The 27531-nt window shown below is 52.0% G+C and overlaps 2 protein-coding genes across 13 annotated transcripts in view; both read left to right on the top strand.

Moving 5' to 3' along the window:
- The first annotated feature begins 2047 nt into the window (after window positions 1-2047).
- Window positions 2048-13313, top strand: C5AR2 (complement C5a receptor 2). Of its 7 annotated transcripts, none has more exons than XM_042969730.1 (3): window positions 5183-5289; window positions 5957-6375; window positions 11515-13313. In XM_042969730.1, the coding sequence occupies exons 2-3, from the start codon at window positions 6352-6354 to the stop codon at window positions 12541-12543; spliced, it is 1053 nt and encodes a 350-aa protein (XP_042825664.1). In that variant the 5' UTR covers window positions 5183-5289; window positions 5957-6351; the 3' UTR covers window positions 12544-13313. The 7 variants fall into 7 exon arrangements, with proteins under 7 accessions (XP_042825662.1, XP_042825667.1, XP_042825664.1 ...); XM_042969729.1 differs by having other exon boundaries at window positions 5183-5378; XM_042969728.1 differs by lacking the exons at window positions 5183-5289; window positions 5957-6375 and adding an exon at window positions 2048-2665.
- A 4224-nt stretch (window positions 13314-17537) lies between these two features.
- DHX34 (DExH-box helicase 34) overlaps window positions 17538-27531 on the top strand; it is a 38804-nt gene continuing 28810 nt past the window's right edge. For 5 of the 6 annotated variants that reach the window (XR_006211724.1, XM_042968369.1, XM_042968367.1 and 2 more), the window contains exons 1-3: window positions 18402-19486; window positions 22331-23259; window positions 26117-26428. Coding sequence is in view for 5 of the 6 variants with exons in the window: in XM_042968369.1 (XP_042824303.1) it covers window positions 22558-23259; window positions 26117-26428 (1014 nt within the window). In the remaining variant the exon portion in view is untranslated. Of the gene's footprint in view, window positions 17601-18401; window positions 19487-22330; window positions 23260-26116; window positions 26429-27531 lie in introns of those variants that run through there. The other variant, XM_042968368.1, reaches the window with a different exon arrangement.

The following is a 27531-nucleotide window of genomic DNA, read 5'->3' as shown; positions in this document are numbered from 1 at the left end:
GTCGGGCTCCGTGCTGACAGCTGGGAGCCTGGAACCTGCTTCGGATTCTGTGCCTCTCTCTCTCTGTGCGCCTCCTCCGCTCACGCTCTGTCTTTCTCTCTCTAAAAAATAAATAAACATTCAAAAAATTTTTCTTTGAATAATGCAAATAAAAAACAATAAATGTTGAAACGCTGTGCTACTTATAATTGACTGCAAAACAGTTCTGTTTAGTATTTTGTGTGCGTGCGTGCGTGTGTGCAGATGGGCTAGAAATATCATATAGACCAGCACCATTCAACAGAAACATGCTGTGAATCTCACAGGTAGTTTCCAGTTTTCTGGTTGCCACACTAAAAAATTGAGAAGAAACGGGGGCACCTGGCTGGCTCAGCTGGGAGGGTGTGTGGCTCTTGATCTCAGAGTCGTGAATTTGCACCCCATGTTGGGGGTAGAACTTACATAAATAAATACATACACTTAAAAAATAAAAAAGAAATGGATGAAATAATAGTAATATATTTAAATTTTTTTTTAACGTTTATTTATTTTTGAGACAGAGAGAGACAGAGCATGAACGGGGGAGGGTCAGAGAGAGGGAGACACAGAATCCGAATCAGGCTCCAGGCCCTGAGCTGTCAGTACAGAGCCCAACTCGGGGCTCGAACTCACGGACCGTGAGCCGAAGCCGGCCGCTCAACCGACTGAGCCACCCAGGTGCCCCTATATTTTATAATTATATTAACAACAATGACATGAGTAGCATAGTAATGTTGAATATAATATATTCATGAACATTATACAATTATGTATTATATGAATATCAATATGTTATATAGTAATTGTGTGTATATATATATTTCAAAGATTTTATTTTAGTTATTTATTTTTTAAAATGTTTATTTATTTATTTTTGAGGGGAGGGGCAGAGAGAAGGAGAGAGAAAGAGAGTTTCCCAAGCAGACTCTGTGCTGTCAGCTCAAACTCATGAACCAATGAGATCATGACCGTAGCGGAAATCAAGAGCCCGATGCTAACCAACTGAGCCACCCAGACGCCCCAAAGATTTTATTTATTTTTTATTTAATTTTTATTTAATTTTTTTAACGTTTATTTATTTTTTTGAGACAGAGAGAGACAGAGCATGAACCGGGGAGGAGCAGAGAGAGAGGGAGACACAGAATCCGAAACAGGCTCCAGGCTCTGAGCTGTCAGCACAGAGCCCGACGCGGGGCTCGAACTCACGGACCGTGAGATCATGACCTGAGCCGAAGTCAGACACTTAACCGACCAAGCCACCCAGGCGCCCCAGCAAAGATTTTATTTTTAAGCAATCTCTACACCCAGCGTGGGGCTTGAGCTCACAACTCTGAGCCTGACTGAGACAGCCAGGTGCCCCTATTAATAATTACATTTATAATCAGATAAAATCAAAATGTATAACTATGTTACATAATGTAGAACATATATAACACATATTAACATTATACGAATGTATATAATTGACATCAATGTATTATAGTGATAGTAATACTATCAATATATTTATTACATTGTAATATACAATGATATTTCATATATAAAATATATTCATGCAGCCAATACTATATTTCGCCTAACAGTATATCCAAGATATTTCTTTTATAATTTTTTTCCCCATTTCCCTCCTGTAACTGTGTGTTTAATTTGAGAGACAGAACGAGCAAGAGTAGAGGAGGGGCGGAGAGAGAGAGAGAGAGAGAGAGAGAGAGAGAGAGAGAGAGAATCTTAAGCAGGTTGCACGCTCAGTGTGGAGCCTCACGTGGGGCTTAATCCCACGACTCTGGGATCACGACCTGAGTCCAAATCAAGAGTCGGACACTCAACTCACCGAGCCACCCAGGCGCTCCCAGCATATTTCTTTTTATTAATTTTTTAAAAATGTTTATTTATCCTTGAGACAATGCGAGAGGCAGAGTGCAAGCCTCGGAGGGGCAGACTGAGGGGAGACACAGAATCTGAAGCAGGTTCCAGGCTCTGAGCTGTCGGCACAGAGCCCGATGTGGGGCTCCAGCCCGTGAACTGTGGCATCATGACCTGAGCCAAAGTCAGATGCTTAACCCGCGGAGCCACCCAGGCGCCCCAACCGGCCTGTTTTTAAAAGATCGTCCCGTTCGGCACCTGGGTGGTTCGGTCGATTAGGCACCGGACTCTGGTTTTGAGCTCGGATCATGAGCACGGCCAGCTTTCCCCGGGGGTGGGGAGTGGGCTGCAGACGGCGAGGCCTTTCCCTCACTCCGATCTGGGAGGGAGACGTTGTCCCAAGAGCTGGCGCCCCGCAATGGTCTTCTGGAAACACTCGGAGGTCACCGCGTGGGATCCAGGTGGCTTCTCTGAGGTGGTGAGCCGCCCCGCCCGGGGAGAGGGAAGTGGGCTGAAGGGCCCGGCCGTTGCCACATCTGGGGTTTGGGGGCATCTGCTGGCTCAACAAGTTCTGAGGAGGAAGTGGGGGAGAAAGAAAGTGGATGATTGGGTTTGGCTGAGCCGGCTGTGTCCGTCCCCAGCCCCCTGCCTACCACCGCCACCAAGTGCCCCGACACCCACCCACCTATTCCTCAGACCTGGCTCCCCCAGGCCCCCGGGGCAAAGCCTCGTCCCTGCACCTGTGCCGTGCGACCTCCCCGAACACCACACCTCTAACCCCCGGGTAGGTGCCGTTCCGGATCAGCACGGTCTCATAGGAGGCACAATGCAAGCCACGCATGAGATGGTCCGTTTTCCGGCAGCCGGGTAAGAGGCAAGCAAAGCGAAGCAGAGAGAATCAGACACAATTAATTTGGGTGTTAGTTATACTTTGAAACGTTTGTTTATGTGTTTTGAGAGAGAGAGAGAGACAGAGAGAGAGAGCGCGCGCGCGCTTGTGTGTGAGCGGGGAGGGGCGGAGAGAGAGAGGGAGAGAGAGAATTCCGAGCAGGCTCTGTGCTGACAGCAAACTCGGGGCTCGATCCGGTGAACCGTGGGGTCGTGACCTGAGCCGAAATCAAGAGTCAGACACTTACCCGACTGAGCCACCCAGGCTCTGTACTTCTGGAGCTCTATGTGTCTAACGCGCCCGGGTTCTAGGGTGACATTCTACAATCGTGTGATTCAAATAGTCTGTGACTAACACTGTAAGATCCCTTGGGTCAAATAGCCATTCACCCTTTCAGGCTTCGAGAGTTTTGTTAGGGTGGGGGCAGCTGGGCGGCTCAGTCGGTAGGGCGTGCGACTCTTGATCTCGGGGTTGCGGGTTCGAGCCCCAGGTTGGGGATAGAAATTACTTAAAAAATAGAATCTTTTGGGGGCGCCTGGGTGGCTCAGTCGGTTGGGCGTCCGACTTCGGCTCAGGTCACGATCTCGCGGTCCGTGAGTTCGAGCCCCGCGTCGGGCTCTGTGCTGACCGCTCGGAGCCCGGAGCCTGCTTTGGATTCTGTGTCTCCCTCTGTCTCTGACCCTCCCCTGCTCATGCTCTGTCTCTCTCTGTCTGTGAAAAATAAATAAACCTTAAAAAAATTAAAAAAAAAATAGAATCTTTAAAGAAAATAAGTGAATCTACAAAATTACGTTCGGGTGAACCCTGTGAAATTGCCAAACTTCATCCCATTGTGGGGTGAGGAGGTGTAATGGCTTATTGTTTATTATTTAAAAAAATTGTAAAATACAAGTCACGAAAAAGTCACCATTAATGGCATTTAGTACATTCCCAGTGGGGTGCAGCTGTCACCACGGTCTGGTTCCGGAACATTCCCGTCACCCCAAAAGACACCCCTCCCTGCCCCCCAGCTCCTGGCAATCACTTACCTGCTTTCTCGTCAGATATTTGCCGCAATACGACCTATTTGCACCCACAACATGGCAATTTCCTATGTCAACTTAACCTTTTTTTTTTTTTTAAGTTTATTTATTTTGAGAGAGAGAGAGGCAGAAAGAGTGGGAGAGAGAGAGAGAATCCCAAGCAGGATCCATGCTCCAGGATCCACGGCAGAGCTCGACGCGGGGCTCGGACTCACAAACCGTGAGATCATGACCTGAGCTGAAATCAAGAGTCTGACGCTTAACCGACAGAGCCACCCAGGCGCCCCTGTCAACTGAACCTTCTAAAGTGTTCTCCTTCGGGGCACCTGGGAGGCTCGGTCGGTTAAGCGTCCGACTTCGGCTCAGGTCATGATCTCGTGGTCCGTGAGTTCGAGCCCCGCGTCGGGCTCTGTGCTGATGGCTCGGAGCCTGGAGCCCGCTTCGGATTCTGTGTCTCCCCCCTCCTCCCCCCACTCGTGCTCTGTCTCTGTCTCTGTCAAAAATAAATAAAAACATTAAAAAAACTTTAAAGTGTTCTCCTTCTAGATTCCCTGTGTTGAGGGGCTGGGACTTGGCATCTCGTGGGATGGCTGTAAAGGAATCCCACCCCCTGATTGGCCCCTCACTTTTTATAAATCTGTGGTCCCCACCCCCTCATCCCTCGCCCCTGGCCTCTGCAGCCCGTAGAGACACCGTCCTCAACCCACAGCATCCCCCAGGCCCCCACCGCCAGGGACACCGGAAAACCTCGGCCTCCCAGAATCCGAGAAACGTGCACCCCGAGACTCAGGGGCTGAGTTTTATGAAGATCTAACGATTTGAGCAGTTTTAGCCCAATCTGTAAACTCCGGATGAGACTGAGGACGGACAGTCCCCGGGTCTTTTTGGACCAGGACGGGTTCCCATAGGGTGTGGGAGATGAAGGGGTCTCCCGGAGCAAGGCAGGGACGGAGGGGACAATTGTCTCCTCGGGGAGGTCTGGGGCCATGACAAGGTTCAGCCAAGACGCGGTCACCCAGGGAGGGGCCGGGAGACGCCCCAAGTCGGGCAGTGAGTTCCATCCAGTTTGTTGACTCAGAACAACTTCCTCTAACAACATGATTGTACTCTGTACACAACAACAAAAGAAACATTGTAAATACGTCCCCTCAGCCCCTGAAGCACACACAGAGAGAAGTACAAACACAGAAAACTGCTGAATAGGGGCTCTGGGATCCGAGAGTCACTTCCTCTTGCTAAGCCTGCGTTCTTTTTTTTTTTTTTTTTTTTTGGTCATGTTTACTTATTTTCGAGAAAGAGAGAGACAGAGCGTGAGAGGGGGAGGAATAGAGAGAGAAGGAGACACAGAATCCGAAGCAGGCTCCAGGCTCCGAGCTGTCAGCCCAGAGCCCGACGCGGGGCTTGAACCCACGAACCGGGAGATCATGACCTGAGCCCAAGTCAGACGCTTAACTGACGGAGCCCCCCGGGGCGCCCCAAAGCCTGCGTTCTTAAAATGTAAATTTTAAGAGTTTCTGTTACAGTCTTTCTGCTGTGGATTTAGCACAGGGGAAGCCACCTCCGACGCGCCGGGCACTGTCGTATTCGTATGTGTGTTTTAAATCTCTTTACCGTTTTTTTGTTTTTTTTTTTTTTTTCCTGCTGCTGCAGAAAGTCCACCGCACAGGAGGGGAAACTGAGGCTCAGAGAGGCGGAGACTCCCCCCTCCCCCCCACCCAAACTCCTCAGCGGGGGACCTGAAATATGAGTCCTTCTGGTTCTCAGGCCCACGTTCTCAGCCTCTGCGGCTGTGCTGGGAGGGAGGTTAAGGACCGCGAAGGTCAACATCTTCCCATTCTAAAGATGGGAAACTGAGGCTCACAGGAGGGATAGGATTTGTTTGCGTTTTGTCGGCTCTGAGGCCTCAGGCCCTGTGTTTGGTGGCCTTGGGCTTTTTGTGGGGACCGTGACCCTGAGCCGTCTCCCTCAGCGCATGGAAGGCGGGAGGCGTGTTTATCTGCCCTTGGGGCTCTGCGGAGGGAAGAGAGAGAGGGGCTGGGCACGCAGTTGGAGGCTGGGAGGCAGGGAGAGGGCAGCGAGCGCTTGGTGAGGGTGACCTCAGAGGGTCCCATGGGAGAGTGAGTCTAGGCCCAGATTCCCGCCCCCCCCCATCCCGCCCCCCCAGGTCTTGAAGGTCAAACAGCACGCAGGTGTGGCTTCCAAGAATCGGTGACTGGTGACATTGATCCTGGGGTTGGTGACACAGGGTCAGCCCTCCACCCACCCGAGCCGTCTCTGGCTTCATGTGCTGCCCAGTAATTTTGGGATATGTGAGTCATGGGAAGAGTATAAGACAAACACACCCCGGGGCGTAGGACAAGGCCACTCCTGTTTTTCCTGGCTGTGGAGATCTGCTGGGGCCCGTGAGTCGGCGGTGCCCAGCGGCGTCCCGTGGGAGCCCTCGGCCAAGGGGACGGGCTTCCAGGAATCCCCCCCGGCTGCCAGACGCCCGGAGAGACCTCAGACCTCCTGGGTCCCGGCTGTGAGCCCGGCTCGTGCTTCAGGTGGCATTGGGTCAAGATGAGGGTCCTCTTACAAGACACAGTAAGGATGGAGGGAAGGGCGGGAGGGAGGCGTCGCACCAGCTTGGCCTTTCAGACGAATGATTGTCAGAAGCTGGGACTCAGTCCTGGGACTTGAGAGATGGAACCCTCTCACCATTCCGCTGGGATTCCAGACCCGTGGAATTTACCCGGGCAGCCCGGCAGAAAAGCTTGGGGCAAAGGACCCACGTAGCCCTCCCACCCAGGTGGAGAGGAAACGGTCAGTCTTCAACCTCCAGGATCTCGGGCAGTTTCTGGAGACCCCAGCAAATGGCAACGCGTCCCGTGACCTAGCCCTTCGACTCAGTCATCCCGCTCCTTAAGACTTTGACTTTATTTTCGTGTGTAACATACACACAGAAAAGTGGGCTCGTCAGAACCAGGAAACTCCGCGTATCTCCACGAGCCGAGCTTGCACAGGCAGTGAGCACCCCGGTCAAGAAATAGCACAATCCGGGGGCGCCTGGGTGGCTCAGTCGGTTGAGCGTCAGACTCTCGATCTCGGCTCAGGCGGTGATCTCCCCGTTTGTGAGATCGGGCCCCGCGTTGGGCTCCTCGCCGAGCGTGAAGCCTGCTTAAGATTCTCTCTCTCCCTCTCTCTCTCTCTCTGCCTCTCCCCGCTCTCAAAATTAAAAAAAAATTTTTTTTTAAGGTTTATTTATTTATTTGGAGAGAGACAGAGACAACGTGAGCGGGGGGAGCGGCAGAGGGAGAAGGAGACAGAGTATCCCAAGCAGGTTCCGCGCGGTCAGCACAGAGCCCGATACGGGGCTCGAACTCATGAAAATGCAAGATCGTGACCTGAGCCGACACCAAGAGTCGGACGCTTCACCGACTGAGCTGCCCAGATGCCCCTCAACATACATAAATATTAAAAATAAAAAAAGGAATAGCACAACCCTGGTCCCAAAGTGCCCTCCCGTTCCCCCAGTTACTAACCCGCCCCCCCCCCAGATAATTCTTCTCGTTTTTTTTTTCTTTTTAAATTTTTTTAACGTTTATTTACTTTTGAGACAGAGAGAGACAGAGTATGAACGGGGGAGGGTCAGAGAGAGAGAGGGAGAGACAGAATCTGAAACAGGCTCCAGGCTCTGAGTGGTCAGCACAGAGCCCGACGCGGGGCTCGAACTCACGAACTGCGAGACCATGACCTGAGCCGAAGTTGGACGCTTAACTGACTGAGCCACCCAGGCGCCCCTCTTCTGCTCGTTTTTGAACTTGATGAGAATGATACTACTCAGTCAACCCTCCTGCGTGTCTGTCTGGATCTCTCCCCTCAGCAGTGTATATGTGAGATCTATCCACCTTCGCGTGTGTGGTTTGCTTATTCTCATTGTTGTAGAACATTCCACCGCAGGAATATACCCTGCTCTGTTTATTCGTTCCCCTGTGGGTGACTATTTGGGTGGTTTCCCAACATGGGCTGCTGTGAACGTGACTCTTCTGGCAAAGGTCTTATGATGAGCATATGTATGCTTCTCTGGGAGGTGGCGGTGAGGTATCCCATGTTGGGTTCAAGTCCATTCTGCTCCACGGTTCCCCCGGGCCCCAGGGGCTCCAACACGACAGGCTGATTTACAGACACACGTGTGCCAAGAGCACTCACACGGGTGCTTGGGATCTCAAGGAACCGAAAGAAGCCGAAGTCACCCGTTTGTTTCTCGGTGCCTCAGTTTCCCTCTTCATTCTTTTACTCGCCAAACATCCCCTAAGCACCCGCTGCGGGCCGGGTGCCCTTCTAGATGCCGGGGACACAGTGGAGCCAGAAGTAGCCAACAGTTTGGGAAATGGGGCATAACAATGGCACGTACCTCATAGCGTTGTCATAAGGGTTATGCCTGGTACATAGTAGGTGCTCAATAAATGTCACCTGCTCTCTTCATTGTTATAAAGTAATAATAATAGTTATTTTGGTAATTATGTTTTACATGTAGATATAGTTATATGAATATAGTTTATTGCACAAAAGGTGATAACATAATTAAGCTGCTCGTGACCATTATTAAAACTGTCCTTTATTGGGGCGCCTGGGTGGCTCCGTCGGTGAAGCGTCCGACTCTTGGTTTCAGCTCAGGTCATGATCTCGCGGCTTTGCTGGTAGCGCAGAGCCCGCTTTTGATTCTCTCTCTTTCTCTCTGCCCCTCCCCTGCTCACGCTGTCTCTCTCTCAAATAAATAACCTTAAAAAAAAATTTTTTTTTTCAACGTCCTTTATTTAGTCTAAGGCTGGTTAATGAGCACGACCCGTCCAGCCAGGGGGCCGATTCTGAACCGTAAGAAAAGGGTGGATGTGTGTGCAGATAGGGAAGCAGATCGAAAACACATTGCGTGGAAAAGGCTAAGAGATGACCCAGGGGGTGCTGGAATGTTCCATCCCTGTCTGACATCTGAAAAGGGAAATTCCACAGACTGGTTGAGCTGCCAACACGCGGAATGCTTTCTAGACTTTAACCAGTAAAAGCTGGGCAGGGCGGGGGTCTTAGGGCGGGAGAGAGGGTACGTGTAGCAGCAGGTGACACATGTCACGTGCTCACTGTGGACCAGGCACTGGGTTCGGCTTGTCGCCCCGATTCACTTACTGAATGCTCGCGACACCTCTAAGGGAGGAATATCATTATCCTCGTATCACAGACGGGGAAGCTGAGGAACAGAGAGGTTCAGTGACCCGCCCAAGGCCACACGGCTGGTGAGTGTTTGAATTTAAAATTTTTTTTAAATTTTTTTTTTTTTTTAATTTTTGAGACAGAGAGAGACAGAGCATGAACAGGGGAGGGGCAGAGAGAGAGGGAGACACAGAATCGGAAGCAGGCTCCAGGCTCTGAGCCATCAGCACAGAGCCCGACGCAGGGCTCGAATCCACGGACAGCGTGATCTTAACCTGGGCCGAGGTCGGATGCTTCACCGACTGAGCCACCCAGGCGCCCCTGAATTTTTAAAGCCTGCACACACACACACACACACACACACACACACACAGTGGCCGGGCCTCTTAGCAGCTGGTTGGCAGCTAGTTGGCAGGGTGGAGGGGGCAGAAGGAGTCCCAACTTCCCCTCTGCTCTTCCTCTTGTGTCAATGCCAGACAGGGCTCTGGGTAGGGCCAGCCAGCCCATGAAGAGTCAGCAGACAGCCACAGGGTCAGGTCACTCTGACATTGTGGGGGATCGTCTACGGTCTACCTGAGCCCTTGGTCTGTGCCACGTGATTTACACACACCAACTCCTCAAGGCCTCCTTCCCCTCCGCCCCAAACCGATGAGGTAGGTCCACCTCCGTGACTCATTTCTCAGACGAGGAAACCGAGAGAGAGCCAACTGAAACTCAGTTACAGAGCCCGGGTCTGCTCCGGGCCACGGGCTGTCCTGCCTTCTGAATCTAAGATTTCGGGGTGAATATATTCCAGGGCCCGGAGGTCCGGGGTGGGGCCAACCCAGTTCAAAACTCGGCTCTGTAACTTGCTTAGGTGGATGGTCTTAGGGAGGTTATTTCTCTGTGCCTGTTTTCTCGTCTGCAGAATGGGTGCAATGGCAGTGTTAGAATCAGAGGGTCGTTATAGGGATCGAATGATTCACTGTTCCTTGAACGTGACCGGCCATGTTCTCACCTCAGGACCTTTGCACTGGCTGTTCCCTCTGCCTGGAGCTCTCTTCTCTCAGATCCCCACACGGCTCATCCCTCTCACCTCCTTTATGGCTTTGTTCAAATGTCACCTTCTCAGAGAGGCCGTCTTTGACCACTTATTTAAAATTCCCTGTGTGATTTTTCTTTTTTCTTTTTTTTTTGCCATAGCATTTATCACCTTCTAAGATACTGTATTTTGCTTCTTTATTCCTTGTGTGACTTATTCCTTCCTCATCTGCCTCCATCCACCTAGAATGTCACCCCGTTGTGAATTCAGTGCCTGGAACAGACAGGGTACTCAGGTGCTAACTTGAATGAATGAATGAATGAATGAATCTCCTAATGGAGAATTCGAGATTTTATTTTTCCTGTTTTCCTGACACTATCACGACTTTACAAAATTGCTCTTAGTAGAGGGCGCCTGGGTGGCTCAGTCGGTTGAGCGTCTGACTTCGGCTCAGGTCACAGTCTCGCTGTTCGTGAGTTCGAGCCCCGCGTCGGGCTCACTGCTGTTAGCGCGGAGCCCGCTTCGGATCCTCTGTCCCCCTCTGTCTCTGCCCCTCCCCTGCTTCCTCTCTCCCTCAAAAAATAAATAAGACACATTTTTTAAAAAATTTTATTTATTTTTGAGACAGAGAGAGACAGAGCATGAGTGGGGGAAGGGCAGAGAGAGAGAGGGTGACACCGAATCCGAAGCAGGCTCCAGGCTCTGAGCCATCAGCACAGAGCCTGTTGTGGGGCTCGAACCCACCAACCGTGAGATCATGACCTGAGCTGATGTGGGACACTCAACCGACTGAGCCCCCCCAGGCGCCCCCATAGAGGACATTTCCATGAACACACAGCGCTGCTCTGGAAATTCCAAATAATAATTGGCTAGGGTCCTAATATAATATTTGGGGATTCCAAACATTTTTTTATCACGATCATTTTTTTGTATAAAAATATTTTTTAAATGTTTATTTATTTTTGAGACACAGAGGCAGAGCATGAGCGGGGGAGGGGCGGAGAGCGAGAGAAAGAGAGGGAGACACAGAATCCGAAGCAGGCTCCAGGCTCCGAGCTGTCGGCAAGCAGCCCCACGCTGGGCTCGAACTCAAGAACCATGAGATCACGACCTGAGCTGAGACCAAGAGTCTGTCGCTTCACCCCCTAGGCCACCCAGGCGCCCCGATGGTGATCATGTCGTGACACTGTAGCGTTCTGGAATTCCCAGATGCTAAGAAGCCTGGGTTGTAACACTGGGACATTCTAGAATTCCCGCATGCTCTGGAGCTAGTTCTGGAATTCCAGGATTCCAACGGGGGGGGGGGGAGGGTGGGTGGGAGGCGGGTGTGCTGACGTGGCATCGTCCTCGAAGTCCAAGTCGCTCCCCAGCTAGTCGCAAGACCGGAACGCACTGCGGTTCGGAGCCCGTCACAGCGTCTAGTCTCCAAGCCGCTAATGGGGCTCCCACCCCCTAGGATTCCGGGGACCCGGGGGGGGGTTTCCAACTCACTTTTCACGCCTTTCTCCCCGGTTCAGGTGTCTGGGGCCTGGATGGAGAACACGTCGGTCAGCTACGAGTATGGGGATTACGACGGGATTCCGGACCTCCCCGTGGACTGCATGGACGGCACCTGTGTCTCCAGCGACCCGCTGGGCGCCGCCCCGTTCCTGCTCTACGGGGCGGTCTTCCTGCTGGGCGTGCCGGGCAATGCCGTGGTGGCCTGGGTGTCCAGGAAAGAGGCCCGCCACCGGGTCGGTGCCAGCTGGTTCCTCCACCTGGCCGTGGCGGATCTGCTCTGCTGTTTGTCGCTCCCCATGCTGGCGGTGCCCCTCGCCCTCGGGGGCCACTGGCCGTACGGGGCGGTGGGCTGTCGGGCCCTGTCCTCGGCCATCCTGCTGTCCATGTACGCCAGCGTGCTTCTCCTGGCCGCTCTCAGCGGGGACCTCTGCCTGCTGGCCCTCAGGCCCGGCTGGGGGGCCGCCGCCGGGCGGGCTCGTAGGGTGCAGGCAGCCCGCGCGGTCGCCTGGACGGTGGCCCTGCTGCTCACCGTGCCTTCGGCCATCTATCGCCGGCTGCACCAGGAGTATTTCCCTCGACGCCTGGAATGCGTAGTGGACTATGGTGGGTCCGCGGCCGTCGAGAACACCGTGACCGCCACCCGCTTCGTCTTCGGCTTCCTGGGCCCCCTGGCGGTCGTGGCCGGCTGCCACGGTGCCCTTCTGTGCCGCGCGGCCCGACGCCGCTGGCCACTGGGCACGGCTGTGGTGGTGGGCTTCTTTGTGTGCTGGGCCCCCTACCACGTGCTGGGGCTGGTGCTCACCGTGGCCGCCCCGCACTCCGCGCTCCTGGCCCGGGCCCTGCGGGCGGAACCCCTGGTCAGCAGCCTGGCTCTGGCTCACAGCTGCCTCAACCCCATGCTCTTCCTGTATTTCGGGAGGACGCAACTGCGCAGGTCACTGCCGGCCGCGTGTCACTGGGCCCTGAAGGAGTCGCAGAGCAAGGATGAAAGTGTGGTCAGCAAGAAATCCACCAGCCACGACCTCGTGTCGGAGATGGAGGTGTAGGCTAGAAGGAGACTGGTTTGTGTTCTTCTGTCTGATTTCGCAAAGCTGGCTTCAGGCACGGCTGGATCCAGGGGCTCAATGATATCATCACTGATTTCTCTATCCGTTCAACATCCACTCGTTATGCACCTGCTATGTGTAAGGCCCTATTATAGGCACCGAGGAAGTGGCAGTGACCAAAACAGACACAAACCCCTGCCCTCGGGGAGCTGGCATTCTGGTGGACGAAGACAGACAATATTCTCGTGGACGAAGACCGACAGAAAGCAAAGGAAAAGTGAATATGGAATACATCAATTGGTGATAAGTGTTAAGAAATCTAAACGGGACGAAAAGGGCTGAGTGAGGCAGGGATATCGATCAGTCAGGCAAGGCTCATCGGGTAAGGTGATATTTTAGCCAAGACCCGAGGAAGGGAGGGAGAGATCATGCTTAAAGTATGTTAAACACGGGGCTCAGCAAGTACAAAGGCCCTGAGGCACAATGTGCTTGGCATATTCCAGGAAGAGTGAAAAGGCCAGTGTGGAGGGAGCAAGAGGGAAAGTGGGGTGAGAAAGGGAGATAGATAGTGGGGGGCCAGATTCGAAAGCCTCTCAGGCCATAGCAAGTGTCTGGAGATCCATGGGAGTGTTCTGAGCTACTCTTATCAGTTAAAATACACAAGACCCAGTAAATTTGAGTTTCAGGTAAATAGCAAGGAAAAGGTTTAAACATTTTTTTTAATTTTAACATTTTATTTATTCTTGAGAGAGAGAGAAAGAGAGAGAGAGAGAGAGAGAATGAGTGAAGGAGGGGCAGAGCAAGAGAGGGACGCAGAATCCAAAGCAGGCTCCAAGCTCTGAGCTGTCAGCACAGAGCCCGACATGGGGCTCGAACTCACAAGCCATGAGATCATGACCTGAGCCGAAACCAAGAGCCAGATCCTCGACCGACTGGGCCACCCAGGCATCCCTGTAATTTTTTTTTTTTTTTTCTAATCTACATCAGGCGACCCTTTTCTGAGCAGAAAGAGGTCTTGATCTGACTTAGATTTTAATAGGGTCCTTCTAGTTGCTGGTGGAGACGAGTCTATGGGGGTGGGGGGAAGGGACACGAGGAGCCATTGCAACAGCGAAGAGACTACTGCAATAGTCTGAACAAAAAGTGATGGTGACTCGAGTCAGGGTAAGAGCAGAGGTAGTGAGAAGGTGACAGATTACGAGTGTATTTTGAAGGAAAGCCTACGTCCTAGCTCCTTAGCTTGGTATTTGAGGCTTCTCTCCACTACTGGACACGTTTATATTCTAGTATATTCTTGTAGCAGGCAGAATAATGGCCCCTAATGAGGTCCACATCCTAATCCCCTGAGCCTGTGACTATGTGACCTACCGTGGCAAAGGGAACTTTGCAGATGTGATTAAGGATCTTGGGGGTGGGGAGAGTATCTTAGATGATCTGCATGGGCCCAAGGGAATCACAAGGGTCCTTATCAGTCAGAGTCAGTAGCAGATGTAACAACAGAAGCAGAGGTCAGCGACTGGAGACAGAATGCGGCCCCAGAAGGGGCTTACCAACACCTTGCTTTGAGACTTCCGACCCCCAAAACTTACAGAATAAATTTGCATTGTTTTAAGTCACTACATTTGTGGTTACTTCTTAATTGGCAGCCCCAGGAAACTCACACGGATCCTCTGAGCTGGATTAGTTCCTGCTTCTGGGCCGTTTCCCCAAGCTGGTGCCGTTGCCCAGAATGCCCTTTGGATCTGTGCTGCCCAATCTTACTCAAATTCAAATGAATTCAAATGCAACATTTAGTTTATCAGTTGCACCAGCTTCGATAGATAGCCACGTGTCGCTGGTGGCTACCATATCGGGTCGTGCAGATATAGAACCTTTCCACCACTGCAGAAAGTTCTATTGGGAAGGGCCCCTGGAGAATCTCACCTGCTCACATCTTTTATTTTTTTATTTTTATTTATTTATTTTTTTAACGTTTTATTTATTTTTGAGACAGAGACAGAGCATGAACGGGGTAGGGGCAGAGAGAGAGGGAGACACAGAATCGGAAGCAGGCTCCAGGCTCTGAGCCAACAGCCCAGAGCCCGACGCGGGGCTCGAACTCACGGACCGCGAGATCGTGACCTGAGCTGAAGTCGGACGCCTAACCGACTGAGCCACCCAGGCGCCCCCCTGCTCACATCTTTTAAGTCACATAGTAGTGGCACCTGGATATAGAGTCTTTACAGGGCAGCATCTTATACATAGTTTCTCCTTTAGGGTAATTCCATCAACAACACAGGGAAGGAACGAGAGATGCTTCATTTTATAAGATGAGGCTCAGGGAGCGGAGGTCGTTTGCCCAACGTCACACGGCAAGGAAATTACAGAGCTGAGATTTGACCCCACGTTCCCTTGACTCCAGTGCCCATGCTCAGAAATTTTCCTTCCAATGACACTCTCTCTGGGGAACCCTCTCTGATCCATTCCCTTCCAAAGGAGGGCGTAGTGTTCTCCTCTCTGACTTGAGTTTCTAGAACACAAGTTCTCAGGTAAACCGTCAACTCCCCACGGGCAACCAGTGCGCTATTTTTATTCCTGTCTCTCCTCCCCCCATCCCAGGTCTTAGAAACATCAAAACAATCTTTGTCTACACCGTGTTTTCCAACTAGACCGTGAGCTCCTCAATGCGATGAGGTTCTCTTTCTTGCTATCTTTTTTCTCTGTCTGCTACAGGGATACATAGTAGGTCCTCAACAATACATATTTTATTCCTGGCGTTTCATTCAGAATTGACATGCATGAGTTATTAAGACCAATATTCCCTCGTAGAATGAATTATGTCCTGAGACAATTTATAGAGCGTCATGAAAAGTCAGGGGAAACCCTGCTGTCAGTCCACTGGGACCAGGTGCCATTTAGGAGAGCTTTTCTTTGGTATGTTTATCAAAAGACTTTTGTGGCTTTTGAAATTTATTGTCATTTATTACTGCATCAGCCTTACTTTTTTTTGAAAGAAGAATAAACTTCATGTAAGCCTTCAAAGGTATTTCTGTGAAACCGGGTCGTTAAAAGTAATCTCGCTTTTTGTTTGTTGTAACTTCCCCTTTTCTGTTCTTAATTTTGTTTGTTCTTGGAACGTGTTGATTTCCTTGTTTCTGATGAGCCGGATCCTAACAGAACTCGTTTCAAGTTTTCTACTCATTCCTAATGTTGGTAGTTTGTGACTTACATCTTGACTTTGTATTTTTACTCCCTCCCATTTTTCTTTAAAAATAAATTGTTCTCTTTTGCAAATTTCAAGAAGTGCTTAGTCAGTTTCTTCCCCTTCTTTTGATAATGACAGATGAATGGGCCTCTCTGTGTTCACATTGTTTTCGGAAGGTTTGTATTTGTAATGACATCCAACTTCCCTCTTGACTACCACCTTGGTGTCCAACCCGTAACTGACTAATTCACTTACAGTGAAACTCTGGGGTTTTCTCTCTGAGCCCTCCCCTCCTATTTTCCTGATCTCAGTTGATGGCAACTCCATATTTGCAGGCACTCAAGCCAAAAACGTTGGAGTCATCCTTGACGCCTTGTTCCACCTTAAGATATCCACAGAATGCGATTACTTCTTGCCATCTTCTCTGCCATCATCCTGGTCCACAATCTCTCCCTTGATTGTATCAGTGGCCTGCCCGGTCCTCTTTCCTCATCTGGGTACCCTGTAGTCTGTTTCTCACACACTGAGCCAGAGGATTCAATTAAAATCTAAGTCAGATCATGCCTCAGGTCCCTCCTCTGCTCAAACTCCTCCCATGGCTCCCATCTCACTCAGATGAGAAGCCAAAATCCTCACCGTAGTGTATCTGATCTATCTGCCTTCTTTCCTCACCTCATTCCCTGCTATTTCCCCCTCCACACAGGCCTGCTTGCTGACCTTGGAACCACCCTTTTCGTTGCCATGGAAGTCTCTGCGGTTTCTATTTCCTTTACCTCCAGGGGGCTCCGTGGCTTGCTGCCTCACGGTATTTCGACTCTGCTCAAAAGCTCCTTCCTTGGAGCTGTCCTCTTTGATCATGCTACTTAAAATGAGAGCACTCCTTGCTCCTTTTCTGCTTTGTTTTTTTCCAAAGAGCGTGACAGTACCTCTTGGCAATTCTTTTTACTTATGTGTCTGTTTCCCCTACTAAAACCAGAGTTCCGGGGGAGGAGGGACTTTATCTGTCTCGTTCGCTGCTGTATGCTCAGTGCCTAGAACTGGGTCTAGAACTGAAGGCCGTAGCTTCTCAATGGCAATTATCATCTTAAGGAAAAAGGGGAATGGCAGGAGAATACAATAAAAATGAAAGCTCTAACATTTATTGAATGCCTACTATGTACAGTAGGAAAAAAACCCAATGTATTACCTTATGTATACACTTTCGCTTACTTTCCCCAACGGTCTTGAAAAGGAGATATTATCCTCATGTTATAAATAGGGAAACTGAGGCTCAGACCCGCAATGACTGGGGCACCTAGGACTAGTCAACAAACATTTACCGACTCTCTGATCCTTGCGGTGGACGCTGGAGGACATGGGACCTCCACGGCTGGAACGGCCCCTGCCTTCAAGAGGCTGGGGAGTGGAGCTGAATTAGTTATTAGTGAATTGCTAGGGTGAATTTTGCGTTAACAGAATCATGCATTAATAATTATGAATCGTAGTGACTAAATCACGGGAGCGGTTTCATAGCGTCTGGGCTCCTGCTAGCATTCTCCCCGGGCGTCGGGGCGGCCCGGGCGCAAGTGACAGTCAGGGGGAGGGTAGCGTGCGCCGGAGAAAAGGCGCTTCCGAGTTTCCGCCGCAGTGCTGCCCCCCCGTCCCTAGAGGGCGCAGCGTCACTCCCGGCTCCGCTTGCAGAGAGGCGGAGCCCGCGCGTCCTGTGCGCAGGCGCAGAGTGGGTTTTCGGACGCCCCCGGTGGCGCGCTGGCTCCTCGGCCCGCGGCGGGGTGGGGCCGGGCCGCGAGGCGTGGCGTGCGCAGGCGCAGAGCCGGCTTTGGGCGCGTGTGGGGCGCTGGGGACCGGAAGTTGGAGCGGCTGCGGCGGTTGTGAGGTGAGGGGGGTGGGGCGGCGGCGGTGGCCCGGGTCGGAGCGGGTTGGGGAGCTGGGGAGCGAGCCGAGGGGTCGGGAGGGAAATCCCAAGATGAGGAAGTGTGTTGGAGGAGCCAGAGAGGCCGGGAGAAGCGGACGGAGATGGAGCCTGCGCGCCCCGGCAGTTCCTGGGCCCCGGAGAGGCGCGAGACTGGAAGAAATGGGAGTCGCGAAAAGAAGCTTGGAGAAGCTGAGGGACCGAGAGACGGGGAGGTTGAGAGAGGACGGAAGCCGGAAACTGGAGAAATGGCGGCGGGGGGGGGCGCGAGGAGCTGATGGGGTCCCCCAGAGCGCCTGGCGGAGACTGCAGAGAAAATGTGGTGGCACCGTGAACTTGGGGGGGGGGGGTGGGGGAAGAGTAGGAAGATGGGCGTGGAAATTGGCGAACAGAGGCTCGGGAGGCGGGCAGTTCCCACGGAGGAGCAAGACACTTGTTGGCCTTCAAAATAAAAGTTCTCTTAGCAGCCAAGGTGGGTTTTACTTGGGGATAATGGACAGTTGCAATTTGGGACAGGCCGGCTATAGCAAAAACCATGGAGAAGAGGGGCGAAGTGGGGAGGGGTGGTTTTGAATGAAAGTGCTTTGCTTTGGAGAAAGCAAGAATTCAGGGCGATGATGATTTCTTGCTGAGTTGCTGTGGTGGTGGATTTCTTTTTAAAAACGTTTTAAAGCATTAAGAAAATTCGAGAGAGCGAGAGCGGAAGCTGGGAGGGGACAGAGGGAGAGAGAGAGACTCATGGGGCTCTATCCCTTGACCCTGCGATCATGACCTGAGTGGAAATCAAGAGTCGGTCGCTCAACCCTCTGAGCCACCCGGGTGCCGGTGCGGCGGTGGATTTCTTGAAGGAGACGCCACTGACCCTGAACCTCCTCCCCCGTGGCGGCCGGTATTTGATGATTCTTTGCTATCAACAATTCTCTCGGAGCCCATACTTGACAATTCTTCCAAGTGATGGAGCCCATACTTGACAATTCTTCCAAGTGATGGAGCCCATACTTGACAATTCTTCCAAGTGATGGAGCCCATACTTGACAATTCTTCCAAGTGATGGAGCCTATACTTGACAATTCTTCCAAGTGATTGACCTCGCGTGGTACCACCGGAGAGCTCCCCCCTTCTTGGGGCCTCCCAGCTCCATCATAGTGAGATGTCTCTTCATTAATTCACAAGACTGCGTCATGGGGAGAGACTGATACAGAGATGGAGGCAGTGGAAATAGAAACTGGCAAGAGCTGGCAGAGGGACTGAGAGAGGGGAAGAGCCAGCTGACGGAAAGAGCCGGAGGTGGGAAGTGAGTGAGACGGCCGCCCTAATGAGGGCAGACCCTCAAAGGGAGCCATCGGGGGGGTGGAGAAATGGGACGCGATGGAGAACTGGTTCCACTGGAAGACTAGAGTGCGAACAGAACTGGAACGACCGCGTCATGTTTGAAAATGGGAGACATAAAGCCAGATGATGGAGAATCACACCGAGGAGACGAAGAGGAGTAAATGGGAGCCTGACTCCCTAGATTTGAATTCCCCGTCGCACCACGTACTTAACCATCTTTGGTTCAGTACAACAGGGAGTGGCGATAGCACCTTCTTAACGTTGTGAGGGAAGTGTAGGTGCGCGGATGCTTGTCGTTGCACGTGTACGTGTACGCGGGTGATTTCGAATGGAACCTGATACGGGAGCGAGTGCTAACTTGTCAAAGAGCCAGACAACTGGGAGGCAAAATATTAGGTGGAGAAATGGAGATGAAGAGGGAGTCGTGATGGAGGGAGAGACACTGGTGGGAAGTGGAGAGAGACAAAAACGGAGCATCAGAGCTGACGACGAGGAGCAAACGAGAAAGGCAGATGGAGGTAAATGGAGAGGCTCAAATGGAGAAAGACGGTTGGGGAGAATGTCAGACCAGAAAATCAGAGAAACGAGAGACGGGACCAGACTTTGAAACAGAGGAAGAGGGTGCCTGGGTGGCTCAGTCGGTTAAGCGTCCGACTTCGGCTCACGTCATGATCTCACAGTTCGCGAGTTCAAGCCCCACATCGGGCTCTGTGCTGACAGCTTGGAGCCTGGAATCTGCTTTGGATTCTGTGTCTCCCTCTCTCTGCCCCTCCCCCACTCGCACTCTGTCTCTCTCAAAAATAAAACTTTAAAAAAATGTTTTAATTATTTTTTTTACGTTTATTTATTTTTGAGACAGAGACAGAGCATGAACGGGGGAGGGTCAGAGAGAGAGAGGGAGACACAGAATCTGAAACAGGCTCCAGGCTCTGAGCTGTCAGCACAGAGCCCGACGCAGGGCTTGAACTCATGAACCGCGAGATCATGACCTGAGCCGAAGTTGGACGCTTAACCGACTGAGCCACCCAGGCGCCCCTAAAAAATTATTTAAAAAAAAAAGAAACGGAGGAAGAGGGCTGAGCATGGTGAGCTGGAAGAGACAGGCTGAGACATGAGGATGGACAGCCAGAGAGGGGAGAACGAGGGAAGCAGAGAAGGCCCCTGAAAGCCATTGTCAAGACGCCCAGAGATGGTCAGAGACACAGTTAAGAGCAGCCAGAGGATCCGAGAAATCTACAAGCTAGCCTAAGATTCCTTTGTTTTTTTAAGATACTATTTTTTAAAAATTTTTTTTAACGTTTATTTATTTTTGAGACAGAGAGAGACAGAGCATGAATGGGGGAGGGTCAGAGAGAGGGAGACACAGAATCTGAAGCAGGCTCCAGGCTCTGAGCTGTCAGCCCAGAGCCCGACGCAGGGCTCGAACCCACAGACTGCGAGATCGTGACCTGAGCCGAAGTTGGACGCTTAACCGACTGAGCCACCCAGGCGCCCCTTAAGATACTATTTTTAAGCAATCTCTCCACCCAATGTGGGGCTTGAACTCACAACCCCGAAATCAAGAGTCACCTGCTCCATCGGCTGAGAAGAGACTGGGGCGGTGGATTTCTTGAGAAGAGACTGCTTGAGAGCCATGGTTTGCGCTCTGTTGGGCCCATGTGCACACAGGCGGTTTGCCGCCTCGGGGGAATGCGCTCCATTTCATTCCCTGTCCTTTTCTGAGGATCATGGGCTCAGTGTCAGCAGCCTTCCAAGGCCTTTTCCTCTGACTACCTCCCCTACAACTTGCATTCCCACTCTAGCACCACCCAGCCCAGGTGTTTACCAGAAAACAGGGTGCACAGGCTCCTGTTCCCGCGGGAAACCACTCTGCCAGCTCACAAGTGCTTCCTCAGTGGAAACCCCTTTCTGGCTCTAATAACTCCCATGGATGACCTAAGTGCCCCACGAGACTGCAGAGGTGGAATCTATTCCATGATGGCCCCAAGAGACTGAAGAGTAGGTGAAGGCATTGCTAATTCCATACGAAGGTGGGATGTGGCCTCGAGTGTAGTTTTCCAGGTTATAGGCCCCTGGTTGTTGCCGTTTTACCCTTGTTAGTCATCACGGGGAGAAAGACTGGACTCGAATTCTAGTTACTGTTTTGCTCCTCCGTGCCTGGCTGGGCAATCAGTGCTACGATGTTGGGAAGACGGCATTATCCTCATTTTATAGACGAAGAAAACAGCCTCACAAGTTAATTTACCAGTGGTCACACATCTAATGATGCAGCAGAGATTCAAACCCGGGTCTGCCTGACTCCAAAGTCTGTACCTAGGAGGCTTCAGAGCCTCTGAATCCATTGAAGGTCATAAACGATAAGAATCTGAGGGATGGACTTCAGAATATTGTACATACGAGGATATGCTGTGTATTATTAGGACTTAGGCAGCTGAGAGTCAGAAAACCAACTTGGAGCGAAGACATTTTCTTGTGTAGCTGGGAACTAGGTCTCCAGCACTAAATGATGCTGCCAACCTTCTCCCCTCTCCCTCTTCCACCTCTGTTTTGGTAGCTGCTCAGTGGCCATCCTGGTGCGTGCTTTGCCCACATGCAAGCTTTTCTCTAGTATGGATTTCTGGGAAAGCAGATAGATAACATGAGGGCTTTTCTCTCCTGGCAGCCTAGCGTAAATTCCAGAGAAAGGCCGTGATTGGCTCTCCCCGGACGACATGTCCACACCTCGCACCAATCAACGGGCAAAGGACGAGTAGGGGCCCATGATTGGCCAGACCTTTGTTGCTTGCGCAGTCAGTAGGGGTTCTCAGAGCTCTTGCCTAGGGGCGCCTGGGTGGCTCAGTCAGTTGAGCTTCCGACTTCAGCTCATGTTATGATCTCATGGTTGGTGAGTTCGAGCCCCACATCAGGCTGGCTGCTGTCAGCACAGAGCCTCCTTCAGATCCTCTCCGTCCCCCTCTTTCTCTGCCCCTCCCCCCTTAGGCTCACACTCTCTCCTTCTCGCCCCCCACAAGATAAATACTAAGAAAAGAAGTCTTGTCATACTGTTTCCATTATACCCCAGCTTTCTTGTGTTACTGCCTCTCGTGACGGTCCCATGGCCTACAGTCCTTCAGATTTCAGGCCAGACGTCTCTGGGGACCCTTCCCTGACTCCCAGGCATGGTCAGGCAGCTCCTTTGGGCTCCCACAGCCCAGTCACTGGATTGTCTGGTGAAATGCCTGCCGTATGTGACCGTGACCACGTGTGAGGGCTCAGGGTGACCTTACTCCTTACCATCCATCCTCCTCGTCCCGTGCTTACAAAACCTCAGCCTTTCAGGAATTACTTCGAAAGACGAACGAGTCTTCTGTTCTCTCCTCCAGGTGCTCAGTGCCTGGAAGACCCAGGATGGACTTGTGTCTGTCGCACAGATCACCGCAGGAGTCGTGAGGTGCCCTGTGTGTCACCAGTTTGACCCGGGGCCCATCGCCTGTCATCGTCCTGTGCCACAGTGAGGAGCAAAATTGGCTTTTTGGAGAGAAGGTGGTTCCTCCTCGCGGGCACTGGGCTCTCACTGCAGCTTCGAGACCGCGTCGCGACTGCCCGCCACATGCCTCCTCCCAGAACGAAGGAGGGCGGGGATGACCGAGGCCGACACTGGGATCCCAGTGAGGAGGACGCCCCTGAGAAATGGGACTGGAATTGTCCGGAGACCCGTCGCCTCTTCGAGGATGCCTTTTTCCGTGATGAGGATTATATACCCCAGGGTTCTGAGGAGCGCAAGAAGTTCTGGACCTTCTTTGAACGCTTACAGAGATTCCAGAACCTCAAGAGCACCAGGAAGGGGGACAAGGACCCTGGGCGTCCCAAGCACAGCATCCCGGCGCTGGCCGACCTGCCTTGCGCTTACGACCCCCGTTACCGCATCAACCTCTCGGTCCGGGGCCCCGGCGCCCGGGGCTCTCGGGGGCTGGACGGACAGCCCCCGGAGAGGGTGTCCGAGTTCCGCCGAGCCCTTCTGCACTACCTGGACTTTGGCCAGAAGCAGGCGTTTGGACGACTGGCCAGACTGCAGAGGGAACGGGCGGCCCTCCCCATCGCCCAGTACGGGACCCGCATCCTGCAGACACTGAAGGAACACCAGGTGGTGGTGGTGGCGGGTGACACGGGCTGTGGCAAGTCCACCCAGGTGCCCCAGTACCTGCTGGCCGCCGGCTTCAGTCACGTGGCGTGCACCCAGCCCCGGCGTATCGCCTGCGTCTCCCTGGCCAAGCGCGTCAGCTTCGAGAGCCTCAGTCAGTATGGCTCACGGGTGAGTGGGACTTAAGCAGCTCTCCGGCCTTTCCAGTGTGACCCTGAGGTGCAGGGTGTTGCCCATAGGGCAGTAGTGATAAAAGTTCCCAGAGCACTTAGCAATGATACCCTCTGACTTAGCGGTGATTCTTCTAGAAATTGATCTACGGATGGACCCGAGCGTGGTTCAAATGAGAAAGTCACCAGCATTCCCCAGTGTCACCCTTTAACAGTAAAAAATTGGAACTATCCTAAAAAAAAGAATGAGGATACTCCTTTTTTTTTTTAAACGTTTGTTCATTTTTGAGAGAGAGAGACAGAGAGCAGGAGTGGGGGAAGGGCAGAGAGAGGGAGACACGGAATCCGAAGCAGGTTCCAGGCTCTGAGCTGTCAGCACAGAGCCCAACTTGGGGCTCGAACCTACGAACCGTGAGATCATGACCTGAGCCGAGATCAAGCGTCGGATGCTTAACCGACTGAGCCACCCAGGCGCCCTGAAGACACTTCTTTACTAATGATTTCTAGGGTTCCAGTCCAGGCCGTACCACTTAAAAATTGTCATTGCAATTATAATACTCTGAACAGAAGAATGTACGTACTCTAAGTATGTAGCTCAGTGAATTTTCACAGACTGAATTCATTTATGTAACCAGCACCCCGATTAAAAAAAAAAAAATCCAGTCCACACTCCGACCAGGGCCATGTTCCACACTGTCACCAACACTCGTTATGGTTAATGTTTCTCCTGTTACCTTTTCTAGAGTGGGCGGATAGTGATACCACATTTTAATTTGTATTGTTGATTTTATTTTTTTTTAATTAATTATTTATTTTTTTAGTTTATTTATTCACTTCGAGAGAGACAGCGAGAGCAAGCAGGGGCGGGGCAGAGAGCTAGGGGGAGAGAGGGAAGCCCAAGCAGGCTCTGCCCTGTCAGCACAGAGCCCGTGTTGTTGATTTTAATTTGCGTTTCCCCGACAACTAAGGATTGAACGCCTTTTCACATATTTATTGGCCGTTTGGAGATCCTCTTTGCTGAAGTGTCTGTTCAAGTCTTTTTCCCTATTTGTCTTTTGTGTTGTCTTTTTGTTCTCGGTTTATCAGGTTTTATAGATTCTGGATACAAGTCCTTTGTAGGATTTATGTATTGCAAATCTCGTTGCCTACCCTGCCTGTGAGTTGTCTTTCATTTTCTGAATGTTGTCTTTTGATGATAGTGTCTTTTCATTTAAATATTATCCAGTCTGTAATTTTTTTTTTGATGTTTATTTTTTTGAGAGACAGACAGAATACAAGCAGGGAGGGGCAGAGAGAGGGAGACACAGAACCCAAAGCAGGCTCTGTGCGGTCAGTGTAGAGCCCAGTGCGGGGCCCGAACTCATGAACCGCGAGGTCATGACCTGAACGGAAGTCAGATGCTTAACCGACTTAGCCACCCAGGTGCCTTGTCGTATTTTTTTAGAAGTGGTTTTTTTTTAAAAATGTTTATTTATTTTGAGAGAGAGAGAGCACAGGTGTGAGTGTGTGTGAGCGGGGGAGGGGCAGAGAGAGAGCATCCCCAGCAGGCTCTGTGCCACCAGCACAGAGCCTAATGTGGGGTTTGAACCCATAGGCTGCAAGATCATGACCTGATCTGAAACCAAATCAAATGCTCAACTGACTGAGCCATCTAGGCGTCTCTGTCATTTTTATTTTTATTTTTATTTTATTTTTTTTTTAACATTTATTTATTTTTGAGACAAAGAGAGACAGAGCATGAACGGGGGAGGGTCAGAGAGAGAGGGAGACACAGAATCCAAAACAGGCTCCAGGCTCTGAGTGGTCAGCACAGAGCCCGACGCGGGGCTCGAACTCACATACCTCGAGATCGTGACCTGAGCCGAAGTCGGACGCTTAACCGACTGAGCCACCCAGGCGCCCCTTATTTTTATTTTTTAAGTAGGCCCCACACACCCAGCCTGGGGCTTGAACTCAGCCCCAAGATCAAGAATCACATTCTCTATCAACTGAGCCAGCCAGGCACCCCTGTCCTTTTCTTTTTGTGGTTGGCACTCTTTGGGTTCTGTTTTAGGAATATTACTACTTTAAGGCCAGAAAGACATCCTATATTTTTACTTAAAGATGTTTACATTTAAAACCGTAACTTATCGGAAATTGATTGTGTGTGTGTTATGTGCAGGTGTGTGATGTGAGGTAGGGGCTAAGATCATTTCCTCTTACGGGGCCCCTGGGTGGCTCAGTGGTTAAGTGTCCGACTTTGGCTCAGGTCATGATCTCACGGTTTGTGGGTTCGAGCCCGGAGTCGGGCTCGTTGCTGACAGCTCCGAGCCTGGAGCCCATTTTGGATTCTGTGTCTCCCCCCCTCTCTCTGCCCCTCCCCTGCTCGCACTGTCTCTCAAAAAAAAAAAAAAATATTAAAACACACACATACACACAAAGATCATTTCCCCTCAGTACCGCTTTTTAACTGTGTTTTGCCTTGGATGCGTGACCTCAGTTTCCCCATCGGTGAGGTGAGAAGAGTGGGTCTTGCTGCTTGTGGTGGCTGTGTGAAACATGTCCGGCGTTTCAAGTAGTTCCGGGCAGAGTAAGGACTCCTTGAAAGGTGAACTGTCACCATTCCAATCGACCAGTGAGTTGTACACCCGGCTGTGTGCCAAATATGTGCATAGCACATACTGTTCTCGCAGCATCTCGGGGACAAAATGTCTCTGAGGGACGGAACTGCGCTCTCAAGGTCGGTGGCGCTAAGTGGCAGAGGTGGGATCCAAACCCCAGCGTGTTGGGCTCCAGGGTCGGATCGGGGCGGGTGTAAGCCGGCGAGGGCCTGGTCCCCAGGTCTGGGCTCCTCTCCTGATCACCGCTCCCGCCCCCAGGTCGGCTACCAGATCCGCTTTGAGAGCACACGGACGGCAGCCACCAAGATCGTGTTCCTGACGGTGGGGCTGCTCCTGAGGCAGATCCAGCGGGAGCCCCGCCTGCCCCAGTACCAGGTCCTGATCGTGGACGAAGTCCACGAACGCCACCTGCACAACGACTTCCTGCTGGGCGTTCTCCGGCGCCTGCTGCCCGAGCGGCCTGACCTCAAGGTCATCCTCATGTCGGCCACCATCAACATCTCGCTCTTCTCCAGCTACTTCGGCGGGGCCCCCGTGGTGCAGGTGCCCGGGAGGCTGTTCCCCATCACGGTCAGTGCTGCCCCCACACCCCCCGGGCCTCCCACCTGGTCTCTGGCCAAGTCGACACGTCCCTTCTCCCCTGGCCTGCGCAGACTCCCATCTCTCAGATAAGGACGGTCTGGCTCGCCCTCTCCCTTAAAGCTCCTACTTTCTGAGCACTTCCAATGTGCTGTGTAGGTGCTCAGGGCTTTGCTGCAGGAGACCCGGAAGTGTAAAGATCAGTGTTCATTCCTCTCCTGTGACAGTCCTGCTGGTCCAGGCCGGCGGGCAGCTCTGTTCCATGCGGTCATGTGGGGACCGGGGCTCCTCTCTCCTCCTGCCCTGCCATCTCACGGCCGGATTTTCTCCATCTCCCGGTAGCAACTTCCGCCCTGAACTTTGACCCCTTGGCTCAGCCTGTTGGCTGGGGCTCGCGGACGGGTGTCATGGGCAGTCATAGGGAAGATGGTCACAGCTGACGTGGGTTGAGTGTGGGTCGTCCCCACGGCCCCAGGGGCCCCTAATCACAGCCCCGGGAGTCCTGCGCCAGGGGCTTCTGCCCGTGAGGGTAGAACCGAGGCTCAGAGACGGGGAGCGTGCTCACAGACGCAGACAGCCTCTGTTAGCTCCTCCAGATCCCTTTTCCCTTCCCGCCTTTCTGTCTTGCCCAGAAGGGGACCCGTGTGGGTGGCACTCACAGAACGCCTCCCTTCTGGCATCCGGCTTCCCGTCAGCCCTTCAAAATGGTCTGCACCCGCTGTCTGTTTCGTGCTTTGATAGTCACTCCTTCCTCTTGCACCGCTGGCCAAGAATTAGCGAGAGCTCTAGAGTTCTTAGCACAAGGACACTGTGGTTTCGGGTTCTAAATGCCCATCTGTCTGTCTTCCCAGCAGCCATAAAAATAGAGTGAGGATGCTCTCCAGGAAGTGATTTTTCTAGTTTTTTAAAATTTTTTAGTGTTTATTTATTTTTTGAGAGAGAGAGAGAGAGAGCACAAGGGGAGGGGCAGAGAGAGGGAGACGCACAGAATCGGAAGCAGGCTCCAGGCTCTGAGCTGTCGGCACAGAGCCCGACCCGGGGCTCGAGCCCGCAGACCATGAGATCATGACCTGAGCTGAAGTTGGACGCTTCAC

This window comes from Panthera tigris, chromosome E2 (assembly GCF_018350195.1).
Source record: "Panthera tigris isolate Pti1 chromosome E2, P.tigris_Pti1_mat1.1, whole genome shotgun sequence".
Lineage (NCBI taxonomy): Eukaryota > Metazoa > Chordata > Mammalia > Carnivora > Felidae > Panthera > Panthera tigris.
Note: the sequence above shows the minus strand (reverse complement) of the source record. Positions and strands in the feature narration are given on the sequence as shown.

Excerpts from the sequence above, each read along its gene's own strand:
- C5AR2 (XM_042969728.1), top strand. The coding sequence starts at position 2,300 with ATGGTCTTCTGGAAACACTCGGAGGTCACCGCGTGGGATCCAGGTGGC. Across the intron at positions 2,666-11,514 it reads ACCACACCTCTAACCCCCGG|GTGTCTGGGGCCTGGATGGA; the intron begins GTAGGTGCCGTT and ends TCCCCGGTTCAG.